General features: G+C 38.0%; 1 protein-coding gene and 1 pseudogene across 1 annotated transcript; both read left to right on the forward strand.

The window, feature by feature from the left end:
- The first annotated feature begins 1,794 nt into the window (after positions 1–1,794).
- LOC112165839 lies at positions 1,795–6,578 on the forward strand (annotated as a pseudogene).
- Positions 6,191–10,702, forward strand: LOC112203493 (nucleolar protein dao-5). Its single transcript, XM_024344459.2, has 8 exons — positions 6,191–6,213; positions 6,585–6,626; positions 6,707–6,831; positions 7,209–7,368; positions 8,003–8,436; positions 8,612–9,226; positions 9,613–9,736; positions 10,243–10,702. The coding sequence occupies exons 1-8, from the start codon at positions 6,191–6,193 to the stop codon at positions 10,370–10,372; spliced, it is 1,653 nt and encodes a 550-aa protein (XP_024200227.1). The 3' UTR covers positions 10,373–10,702.
- The last annotated feature ends 1,794 nt before the right edge of the window (positions 10,703–12,496 follow it).

Genomic DNA, 12,496 nt, shown 5'->3' on the forward strand with positions numbered 1-12,496 from the left:
CCTGGAATTTGAGTTGCGCAAGGATCGTAGCAAGGTTTTAAAGGGTGGACCATGTCGTTTTAACCAGGCTCCGGTTGTACTTCAGGAGTATGATGGCATCAAAGCTATTGACGAGATTGAGCTGACTGTCCTCTTCTTCTGGGTTCGACTTAGTAATATTTCGCCATTGTTTGAGGAGCCGGACATGATCAAAAGTATCGCTTCAGTGGCGGGTAAGTATCTTGAATTGGATGATAAACTCCTTGCAAATACGGGTAAGATTAGGGTTCATGTGGCACATGATATTTCTAAACCTTTTTTCCTCAAGAAAACCCTAAAACTGGCACCTGGAGTTGAGGTTGAAATTTCATATTTTTTTGAAAACCTGGTGGGCAAGTGTGATCATTGCCATTTGATATATCATGAGGGCAACTATTGCCCTTTGCTTGGTAGCCATGCCGCAACAGGTATAGGACGGAATACTGGAGAACAGAGGAAGGATTTGGTTGGTCCGTCTCTAGGGTTTGCGGTTAACTCTTTTGTAGATGGTACCTTTCGTTTTTAGGGTGTGCAGACACCTATTTTGCCATCTATCTACAGGGGTCCTTATTCCAGCCAAAGGAAGCTTCTAACGCACGCAAACCTATCATACTGCGTGATAGAGCCATAAGTGCCACAGAAATGGAGAAGGAGGTGCACCAACCTTTAGCATTGGCAGTACTTGCAGCTCCGGACCTGGAGATCTCATCTTCTGAACCTATCGCTCCAAGTGAAAGCATGGAATTTGATAAGAAGGTAGGGTCTGCAAGAAAGAGCCCGAAGGCCTCTCAGGATGAAAAACCAGTTGTACCGGTTGAAGCAGAGAACAAGGAGAGTAGGGGTGACAAGCGTCACCTCCCCCCCTCTCCTTCAAAGTCTCCCCAAAAACTAAAGATTCTGCTACCAGAATTGTTCAAACCGTTGCTACCAGATATCCAGGCAAAGAAGCAAAAAATGCCTATGTTTACCAGTAAGTTCTCTGCCAGATCTTTGGGTATGGTTGAAGCTCCTGGGAATGTTTTAGTGCCTAAAGATGTGATGCCAACAAGCTTTGGTACAAAGAAGAAAAAGAGGAAGACCCCTGGGAGCAAAGAATAAAAATCCTCCAAAGTCCAAGAAGGTTGCGGATGCCGCGCAAGAGACTTGTTTTGCTTATCTCTCCAAACCTCCTAGCCCAACTGTTAAGGGCAAGGAGAAATTTTAAATTTTTGTTTTTTATTTCTAAACTTTGCCTAATTGCTATGGCTTGTTTTTCATAGTTATTAGGCTCGCTTTTGAATAAGTGAGCACTGGTTGTCTAATGGGTGGTGCTAGCATACCACGTCCTAAACTTGTCTAGAGATGGCAAGGGAAGGTATGTATCCGTGCCATTCTGGCTTGAGTTAAATGAATTGATTGATTTGGTTCAAAAAAAAATAATAAGAATTTTAATTTCCCATCCTCATGAAAAAGACATGAGAATTGATTTTCTTTCCGTGAACCAAATAATGCCTTAGTCTCAAAACACCATAACTCCCCTAAGTAGTACAAATTATTAAAGTCCGAGAGAAATTAGTTATTTCACCTCATCTTTTGTTGAAAGCTAAAGTGGCTCAAGAATACGTTTTTCTTTTTTATCTTTCCATGCTTCGTTTTAGTCCCGGGTCTCTCAAACTCTCAATTATTGGCCAGACAAAAAACAAAACCTCTCTATTATTGGCAGTACTATTTTGTCCCACGTGTACGGCGAGAGCCATTTATCCCACGAGTAATAAAATTATACTATTTTTGACTCCACGTTCAAATTGCCGTACTGAGAGACTACTCGACTCCCCCAGGCTTTGAGCCACACCATCATCGAATTCATCTCCTCCATGCCAACCCCAACTCGCTTCCGTCTTCCCCAAAATGCCCTCCCCCTTTCTCGCTAAGCCCACCTCTATCCCTCCTCCCAACTCCGCCGAGTCCTCCTCCTCCTCCGACGCCCCAAACGACGCCGTTCCCGCCTCCTCCTCCTCCTCGCGCTGCTCGGAAATGTGGAACTATCTCTGGATCCCCTTCCTGATTTCCCTCTCCAAGGAGCTCACCTCCGCCAAGGCGCAGTCCACGCCGACGATTCTGCTCCCGACTCAACTCGCTGGCTCCGACTCGTCGCAGAGGTGTACGGCGCTTGACCCCAAGCTCAATTACCGCCCGGTGATCGGTATTCTCAGCCATCCCGGCGACGGCGCCTCCGGTCGGCTCAGTAATGCTACCGGTACTTCCTACATCGCCGCCTCCTACGTCAAGTTCGTTGAATCTGCCGGCGCTCGCGTTATTCCGCTCATCTATAACGAGCCTTCTGATGTTCTCTTCCAGGTAATCAATCGCTTCTGCTATTCGCTTTGTAATTCTAATTGTAATTCCTTTGCTTTGATCAAAGTTCATAATTGAAGTATGTGGCTTTTGGTTATGATCGGTTTGAGAAAGAAGTTGATTCTGTGTTGTTTAGCTCAAAATCTGCTTTATGCACTATGCTTTCAGTTGTTCATGCCCCTATCTAGTTAAAGAATTCAACTTTTCAATTGATTTGTTTATCTATTATTTTTTTACTTTATCGAAAACAGAAGTACTACAGAAAGATTTTACCTTTCAACCAAAAGTTAAGTTGATTATTGTGGACTTCAGTTTTCTGTATTTTTCATTTCTGCCCAGCAAGGGGTTGCATTTGTATATTCTGTTTCGAGTTGTATTGCTATTGTTTGCTTAGGATGAGGCATAATGTAAACTATAGTGGTCTGGTCATGTGCTTACTATATCCAGCTGCACTGCAGAAGCTCAATCTGGTCAATGGCATGCTTTTCACCGGAGGCTGGGCTAAAAGTGGTCGGTACTATGAAGTTGCTGCGAAAATATTTAAGGTACTTTACGGTACTTGCAATGCCTTTAGTGCATGATACTGTCCTGGTTTTCTGGGCATCCCAGTAAAACCATATTTTTATATATTCTGGGACCGCTTTCACAGCTAAACAAAGAATTCCATACTTTCTACATGAAATGCTGGTCAATGCAAAACATTTTGAATATCCCAATGCACTTGTAGCAGCTCACTCTGAAGGTGTCAGTAGCAAAATGGACTAATCTGAGTCATCACAGCTTAAGGATCATGATGCTCATAATGCATTGACATGATATTAATCTTAGTATCATGTAACTGTCCAAAATCATCAGCATCAAACATAATTTCTATGTACCACAGCCTACACTAGGCAAAAGAAAATTCTGATTATGCAGGTTAGACCGAAGAGCTAAATGGGGCTTGGAAGTGAATGGTAGAAGAGACATGGGATGTTGATAGTTTGAGTATGTATTGCAACCGTGGCATTGTTGTCATGGTCAGCTAGCATCAAAAGTTTCAAGGCTTCCCTTCACAAAATTTCCTGTAGGATAGTTCCACTGCTTTTCTTAGTGATTTATCTATGTCCACTATTCAAAAGCAATGTATCTACTTAAGTACTTATATCAGCTATTCTCTTATTGTTGTCTGCAGATGATTTTAAAGAAGAATGATGCTGGTGACCATTTTCCATTATATGCCATCTGCTTGGGTTTCGAACTTCTAACAATGATCATCAGCAAGGTAAATCCATCCAGTTCATAATTCACTGTAACTATTCAGTCTCTTGCAGTTCAAATTGCATTTTGTTTTTGGCCTTTTTAGTACAATATATGCCTACTAATCACTTTCGATGATCAGATTCAATGCCATCAATTTTATTATTTTCAATGATGCTTTAAATGATTCAATTGTTGAGAGAAGCAAACTAGGATTTCTGGTTCTTGGGTAACACCTTATGCATGATGAAACAATCTCAACTATTTACTGCATGTGTGCTATTCCCACCCTAGTGCTGGCCCTCTAAAAGCTACCTTGAATTCGTGGTGGAACAAGTGAATTTCCATTTGTTATCTCTGTTTAGTGGTTATGACATTTATTCTCATCATGACTGGGAGGATGGTTGATATCTAGAGTTGTATGGTCTTATTTTTATAAACTTTTTTTGATGTAGAAACTTCTGTGGTTACCGAATACCCCGGCTGATTTAATTTTTGCGACCTCCAAATGATTGTTTTGCAGATTTCCGCCTGATTTGCTTAGAAAGTTGAGTACAGATTGTATTGTCATGCAAAACCACCATGTGAGTTATAATGAACTTTATTATCTATGCCTATAAGCACAGTCCTGAATAATCACCTGAAAATAAATTATCTGGTTAAATCTTAGCATTGTTTATCTCTTTTTTCATGCGTAACCCACTTTTTTTTTTTGGGTTCAGATGGGTAACCCACTTTTAAAACATATATCATTGGCTTTTTTGTTCATTTGTTCTTCTAAATAATGAATTATTAATAGTCTGAGAAAGTTTAGATTGTTTCATTATGATGATGAGCTGTGGCCTATCATCTGACAAAGCTTGATGAGAATAATTTGATTCTTATATCATGACATTGCTGAATGTTGTTGAGACTTGAGACAAGGATTTTTGTCGCTTCTGCTTCTCTGAACCATGCATTTTGGTTTTGGTCCTGCTTTAATCTATATGATTATGATTACAAAGCAAACTATTGGTTTTCGAAAGTAACCCGAGTTTACAATGATTCAATGCAACAGTATGGTATCTCACCAGAGACGTTGGAAGAGAGCCAAGATCTATCAAGTTTTTTTAAGATCTTGACAACCAGTACTGATAAAGATGATAAGGTAGTGGATCTTGTTACATGTTTTCCAAAATCAATTCCAAAATTTCCTTTTTCCCGTGAAGAATTCTAATTCTTGTAGCATTAATACCAGGTCTATGTCTCCACAGTACATGCATACCACTATCCGGTGACTGCCTTCCAATGGCATCTGGAGGTATTATTAAGATCTTGACAACCAGTACTGATAAAGATGATAAGGTAGTGGATCTTGTTACATGTTTTCCAAAATCAATTCCAAAATTTCCTTTTTCCCGTGAAGAATTCTAATTCTTGTAGCATTAATACCAGGTCTATGTCTCCACAGTACGTGCATACCACATCCTGTTGTTAAGTCTTTTGATTGTATGTGACTATTAATTTATTTAAGTCTGCCATAGCAGCAATAGCACAACAAAACACTGTTTACAAGTGGAAACATGTTGAGGTTCTTATTTCTATTGTGTCTTCATGGATATCTAACATGTGTTATTGTGGAATTTAACACAAAATAACATTTTCTTTCCCACTTCAAACAATTGCAATATGGCTACATTTGTATTCTTAGAATTTGTTCAAATAACTATTTCCGTAAAGCCAGTAAAGTTTTGCATTGTAACATAAATAATTGGATGAACCCTGCAGATTAAGTGAAGAATAGTAGATTAAGAAAATGAATAGACTACTGACTAGTCTTTGTATTCTTCTCCCTCTGTTCTTGTCTCATATATTTTGGTTATTTACATATTGGAGCGTTTCCAATACATCTGTTAATTTCATATATGATGCAGAAAAATGCTTTTGAATGGGGGTTACCGATGATTCCACACTCAGAAGATGCCATTCACGTGACTCAGCACATCGCAAACTTTTTTATCAGGTCAGGGCTTATGCTGTATCCTTCTTATGTTCTCCTTTGATTGAATTACTATGTTAAACCTCAATATGTAGTGTACAACTCTCTTTAGGAAGGAAGAGGCCATGCAACAATTATCGGACGATGTTGAAATTTAGGTTTAGAACTGTACAAATGCATTATTAGTTTTTTCATTATTCAAGGTATCAAATTTCAGAATACACGTAGAGCTGAAAAACTCATGGGATTCCAAACATAAGTTAGATTCAGTATCTTACCGAAACAACAGTTACCAGGTTTATCCAACCAGAATGATAGAAAAGCCAAAACTCATTGCAATTGAATTTTTGATGCAGCGAGGCAAGGAAGTCATTAAACAGGCCACCTATTCAGGATGTCCTCGACAATCTCATCTACAATTACAGTCCAACATTTTGTGGGAAGGCAGGGTAAGCCAAAAGTGCCCTTGAAACTGCATTACTATTTTCTTTATTTGAGTTTACTAACTTCTAATTTTTCATATGCTTTCCGATTGTAGGAAGGGATACGATGAAGTTTACATCTTTAAACAACCTTCACTCGCACATTTGTAAATCGAAGTGTACGTGCAAATTTGTAATAATGGACGATGAAAGTGAAAATATGTAATGAGCATTTCAACTCCAAACATTTGTATTTATAAGGCAGTAGACCTCTCATTAGTCATTTGCTCTGATTATTGTACACTCCATCAATATTACACTAGAAGCTCAATTGGGTCCAGCGACTCTTACCTATCAGCGGCTTGCTCTTCACAAAATTCTTATGTGCATGGTCAAATGGCTTGTAATGGTTCAAGTAGCTCAATGCTTAGAAGTCATAAGCCACCCATTATCTTATGATCTTACGGAAAATCACAAATTTGCGTAGCACAATTTGAGTATGCCGGAGCATCTTCAGAGATGGTTGAACATTTTACGCCATGAACATACCAAGTCAATCTCAAAACAGATGCAAGTTTATGCCTTTGAATTAGAATATGGATTGGTTGTAAACCTAAATCCAATGATGCAAAGAGGTAGGAACTGTCTCCAACGGCTTCTGGATTTCGTTTCGTATTTTTACAACTTACAAGTGATTGAAAGCTGTTATATACAGGTTGCTCCAGGAGTTTGTGGAAAACCATGGAAACAGTTTGGAAGTGGTATATACTTTGTCTGGCCAGTTGAAGAACAATCCTGTGAGCTACCATGTAAGGTTCGTTTCGGGGCCTCAACTTGCAGGTAGCGTTTATCTTTTGAATCAACTCCACTCTTCTTGAGTTGCGATTGAATATGTTGTGGGAGGGACCAATGATTTTGTGAATTACGTTTCAAAGTAGGATGGTTTGTAGATTTCTGCAAACTCTGTAGGTGCACACAGACTTAGGCACATATACATTTATAAGTTTTGACTAGAGCTCTTTTGGAAATTCTTTGCTTCATTGTTGTTGCTCTTATATCTTGAAATTTTTCACGGGTATGTACCAATGATATTTCACTTTTTCTGAACGATTGATTTACTGAAACCTGAGTTATAGTTCGAGCCTTTTTGTTGGTCTTTGTCATCTTTAAACATCAGGAAAGAACAGATATAATGGATCTTGTTTTTCCTTTTGCAGAAGCAAAAGAAGAATTTGATGGCAACTGCTCCGTTGGGGTTTACAGTGTGCAACCTTGCATTCCAAAGGATCCAGCTACAATTTGGAATGCAGAATTTGTACAAGCAGAGGAGCTCCATACGCAGGCTCCAACAGTTGAAAATTGCTTGAGAGATAACAGGTACCTTTTTTATTTACTCCCATATAAAGTCTCCTGAAAATAAGAAAGAATACTCCTGTAGATACATGGTTTGCTTGTCTTTCTGAAAATTGAAAGTTTGGGAAGTTGTATAGCTTCTACATAAATAAACAGGCAATCTCATTCAGAATACAGTACTGCAGCGACTATCTTTTTGGTTCCGCTTTGCTTGAGAAAATTTATATTCTTACCATGTAACCTTTATTGTGCTTTCATTTTGGTGAATATTAATTAATGGATGCCTTTTCTGCTCAGAAGTATCAGATGACTTGATAGTTTAACATTTTATTCAAAGGAACCTTTTTTCCCTTAAAGCAAAGCAAGAAGAAGAGAATTTATTAATTTAATGATTTGATTTTTCACAGTAAGTTTTTAAAGTTATTTTATTGATTTTAGGTTTATTAAGAATATTCCCGTATAATCATTTTAGGTTTATAGGTGCTTTGGTTTATATATTCTACAAAACTTTAAAGATTTTATATTTTGCTGGATGACTCAGTCCCTCTGTTATGCTAATTTGTAGTAATATATACTCTTGCTTAAATTTAGTATAGTACATAAAAATTATGCACCTATGCAATTATACATGTGATAACTATTTGCTATGCTTCTCCAGGTTCTGCGGCATTCTCAATTCCTTTGTTTTGCGTAATGTAGAGGGAACACCATTGAGCACTGCAGGTCCACAACTGAAGACCAAATTAGCTTCAGAGCCATCAAAAATTAATTTAGCTCATCAAGATAGTGTGATTTTAAAACAGCAACAGAATAAAGGAGAACAATCTAGTCCGAAAGTTGGTTTGCCGGCTCCCAATGTGGTAAAAGATGTCAAAAGTGAAAGCAATGGCATAGGAGTTACTCATCAGCCTAACAAACATCCTGCAGACAAAGAGAAAGTTGCTCCTCTTCCTGCTAACAAAAAGAAGGTCCAGAGTGATAAAAGCTCTTCTGCTTCTGGAGGTTCATTGGCAAATTTGTGGGGTCGTGCATCTGTGAAATCCAAGTCAAATTCTACAGCCGAAAATAGTAATTTGATTCCTACGCATACTGGTAGGTTTCACTAGTTTACCAAGTTTTAATATTTCATTCTTTTATCTTCTTTAACATTGATAGAAGCTTCTCTCTCTCTCTCTCTCTCTCTCTCTCTCTCTCTATTATTCTTTTGTAAGATGCTCACGATTTGTAGCACTAGCTAAGTTACTTCTTTATATCCTTCCTTCTTCAGGAGCAAGTGCAGAGGCTCAAATTTGTGCTAGAGAAGCAGAAGCTGGTGTCATCAGCGACGATGATGATCAAGATGTTAATTTTAAGAGAGCTTCCGGTTCTGAAGTCACTAGGAAACGGAGGGTTGTCTTTGATTTCTCCGATGAAGACGAATGTGAAGATGCAGTCAATTTAGCATCCCCAGAGTATCCAAAAGGAAAATCATGTCAAGAGCTCAAAGAAAGTAGCAAAACTTTGGTTGCACTTAAAACCAATTTGAACTTTGACGAGCAGGTAGAAGATAAACCAGAGGTCAAGGAAGAGATATCAGTTGACGGAAAATCTGACCCACCTTGCAGAGAAGATTCTACTGTTGTCAGCAAGGAAAGTAATTCTGGGATTATCCTGACAGAGAAAACAGACAGATCTGTTCCTGAAAAAGATGTGAACAAAATGGATAAGCTGGCCACTGCTGCTAAAACACAGATAGATGCTGGGATTATCCTAACTGAGAAAAAACGTAACTCTGTGCCTGAAAAAGGTGTGAACAAAATGGATAAACTGACCAACGGTGCATCAAGATCTCCTCAAAGAAGAAAAATTTTGAAGACACGGATTGATGAACGTGGAAGAGAAGGTATTCTCTGCTTTCTATGCGTCAGTTTTCATAGAGTCCTGCTTGTAGAATGTCAGTTTGCATCTTAGCATATATTCTCTGCTGCAAATGGCTTGCGGTTATTCAACAAAATATAATAAATTAAGATGGACTCATTAGTAACTGCTTACAAGCAATCTGTTCTATAAACATTCCCAGTCATATCTCTGATACGGCTGGTTCTAGTTTCTTTTCTTACTGCAACTGTTTAATGTCAATATATCATATGTGATTTATATTTCTGAAATTTATCCTGAATAAATATGTTGTAGCAAGGTGAGCTAATAATTTTTTTTTTTGTTGTAGAAGAAATCACATGTCCATCTAAATTTTATTTTTCATTTGTTGTTCCAACGTAATTTATACAGTAACTGAGGTAATATGGGAGGGCAAGGAGACAGAAGCAAAGAAAGCTGACAGCAGTGCAACAATGAAAGCTGACAGCAGTACAACAAAGAAAGCTGATAATACAGTTACCAGTGTTACGAACAGGTTAATTTATATCTTTGCTATTATTTTATCCATTCAGTTCTTGATCTAAGATGATTGTAGCAAAAGATCATTTGTGTTTTTTCGTTTTTACTTTCTATTCCTCTTAATGTCATACAAATATGAGTCCATAGGATTTAAGTGAAACATTAAGCCAAAAGATGTCACATCATATTTAACTATACCAATTCTGCATTTATGGGTTGAAACAAATGTAGTCAAGATCGTTGGCACAATTGAGAGAGGCCTTAAACTGATAGAATATTGAAATTTTATGTTACCCACGACAGACTTAGACAAACATGTAGTTCAGAAGCTAATCAATATGAGTCTAGCTTTTGTGTACTTCTAGTAGTGTAAATAGTAACCAAGGCATTTGTTTGGTTTATTTGATGTGTTGTTCGTTATTTTTTTTTATTCCCAAAAGCTTCATTTGATTAAATTTTTCTAGCTGAAGTTGGAGCTTTTGCCTGGTGACTGAACTCTAAATGTTGGTTTTATTAATCCAGGCCTGCCGCAGCTCAGAAGTCAGTGGCGAACACTGGGCCGAAAAATCAAACTGCCAAAGCAGGAGGCAAGAAAGCAGTAAACAAGGATCCTAAGCAAGGAAATATTCTTTCATTCTTCAAGAAGGTCTAAGGCGTTTTTCAAATATCCTTGCAGGGGAACTCTCTGATATAATGCTTCTTACAAAATCAAGGTTCCTTCGGGCAATGAAGGTTTTTGAGTTGCTTAAATCTTTGCTTTGCCTTGTGTCTGGAGGGGAATCGCAGAATTCGGGTTTAGGGTACATTGCTCTTACATCTTGTTATTTTCAGATGATGGAGACTGGAGAGTGTTTGCTTTTCTTCTCTGCTGTTAGTTTAAGCCTTTAAGGCTCCAAATGTAAATGGATATAACGGTTCCGTCGTGTCTGGTTGCTCCTATACTGTTTCGTTCTTAAATTTGTGCTGTCGATTATTTAGCGTACTTTTGGAGCTATGGATGCTATGGTTTAGCATCCATAGCTCCATTTAGATAACATAATTACTTTGAAGGTTTAGTACCCACGAAGTACTTTAGCAAGACAACTCAGGTTGCTAAACATGGCGTCAAATGAAAGGCTACTCGTCGAATATAAGCTAAAAAATGGGGAACCCTCTATCACTTGGGCAAATTCAACCACCATCCAAGTAAACTCTGAAAAAAAAAAAAGATTTTTAATTCGTAATGTCTTCTTTTTCTGGTAGAAACTTGAAAGAGGAACCCATAGTCCCATGCCCAAACGACTTGATCATAATCCCAAAAACTGGGATTTTCCCTATGTTCATTAACTACAAGTTTATCGCTCTCTCTTCGAAGCTTTGTGAGGTTTCATTTTTGCTTGAGAATATGGATGATACTGAAATCAGAAACAGCGTGGATGATGTTGAAATGAATGAGTCTGATAATGAAAGTGTTGGCCAAGAGAGTCGTATTGGAAGTTCTTATATGCCAACTTTTCAATACTCTCAGCAGAAAATGAGACAAGGTTTGGCCAAGTACATTTCTTCAAGTGGGCAAGTTTATTCTTCTGCTCAACATGCTAGATTTGAAAAGTTTATTCAAGAATATGTTCAGTCTGAGTATTCTAGTCTTTGCCTGCGCACTATCAAAAGTGATTCTCTGAACTACTTCAATGATATGAAAAGAGCACTGGTATCCGAGCTTTCTGGTTTCAATGGTACGTTTTCTTTCAGTACTAATTTCTGGAGTAGTGCCGATGAACAACTTGGTTTCATTTGTGTTACTGCACATTATATTGACTCTGCTTGGATGTTGCAAAGGAGAATCATTGCTTTTCGTATGCTCGAATATCCTCATAGTGATACTGTTATATTTCAGAGCATAATGGATATATTTAGGGAATATATGATTGATGATAAGGTCTTCAACATTACTTTTGATGATGTTACTGGGAGTGAAGCCATCATTGACATGTTTAAAAACACTTTGCAACCTCCTTGTGGAGGTCAATTTTCTTATATGAGATGTTTATGCCATATGGTCAATTCAATGGTGCAAGAAGGCTTGAAATTGATGGAAGCTCATATAGAGAAAATTAGGGGTGCTATTCTTTACATTGCTTCCTCTTCTGCTAGGCAACAAGAATTTTCTGCTTTATGTGAGTCTCGAGGTCTGAAATATAGAGAGCTGAAACCTGATTTCAAGGATCATTGGAACTCTACTTTTCTCATGTTAGCATCTTGTGTCAACTACAATGCTGCAATTAGTGAATTTTACAATGGCAAACATGATGGTAGCAATCTTTTATGTGAAAGTGATTGGAATGTTTTCTTTTTATGAACTTTCTGAAAGTATTTCGCTCCGTGGCACTCTCAAATTCGAAGGTTTATTTGCCCACATCTTCTGGTGGTCTTTTTATTTTGAGATATATTAGCAAGTGTTTTGATAAACACAGAGGTCATTCAATTCCAGAATTTACAGCAGTTTATGAAATAATGGAGTCGAAATTCAAAAGTTACTGCGAGTCCATGTTACCCAGTTACTGTTTAGCTGCAGCAATGGACCCTAGATTCAACGGACAGGGTCTAGATTTCTTAGTTAAAGACATTTCTGAATACTTGAGCATGCTATTGTTGAATATGGATACAAAAGCTATTGAAGCTAGGTTACATGACCTCTACAAAGGTTATGAATCCAAATTTGCAGAAAAAGAAAAACCCACTTCTGATCGAATCCCAAAACGAAAGAGATTTGATGACAGTGATGAAAGTGCTGTCG

This window comes from Rosa chinensis, chromosome 5, assembly GCF_002994745.2.
Source record: "Rosa chinensis cultivar Old Blush chromosome 5, RchiOBHm-V2, whole genome shotgun sequence".
Taxonomy (NCBI): Eukaryota; Viridiplantae; Streptophyta; class Magnoliopsida; order Rosales; family Rosaceae; genus Rosa; species Rosa chinensis.

Coding starts and splice junctions, on each gene's coding strand:
- LOC112203493 (XM_024344459.2), top strand. CDS start 6,191: ATGGACGATGAAAGTGAAAATAT. Junction 6,627..6,706: donor AAATCCAATGATGCAAAGAG/GTAGGAACTGTC, acceptor TGTTATATACAG/GTTGCTCCAGGAGTTTGTGG. Junction 9,737..10,242: donor GTTACCAGTGTTACGAACAG/GTTAATTTATAT, acceptor TTATTAATCCAG/GCCTGCCGCAGCTCAGAAGT.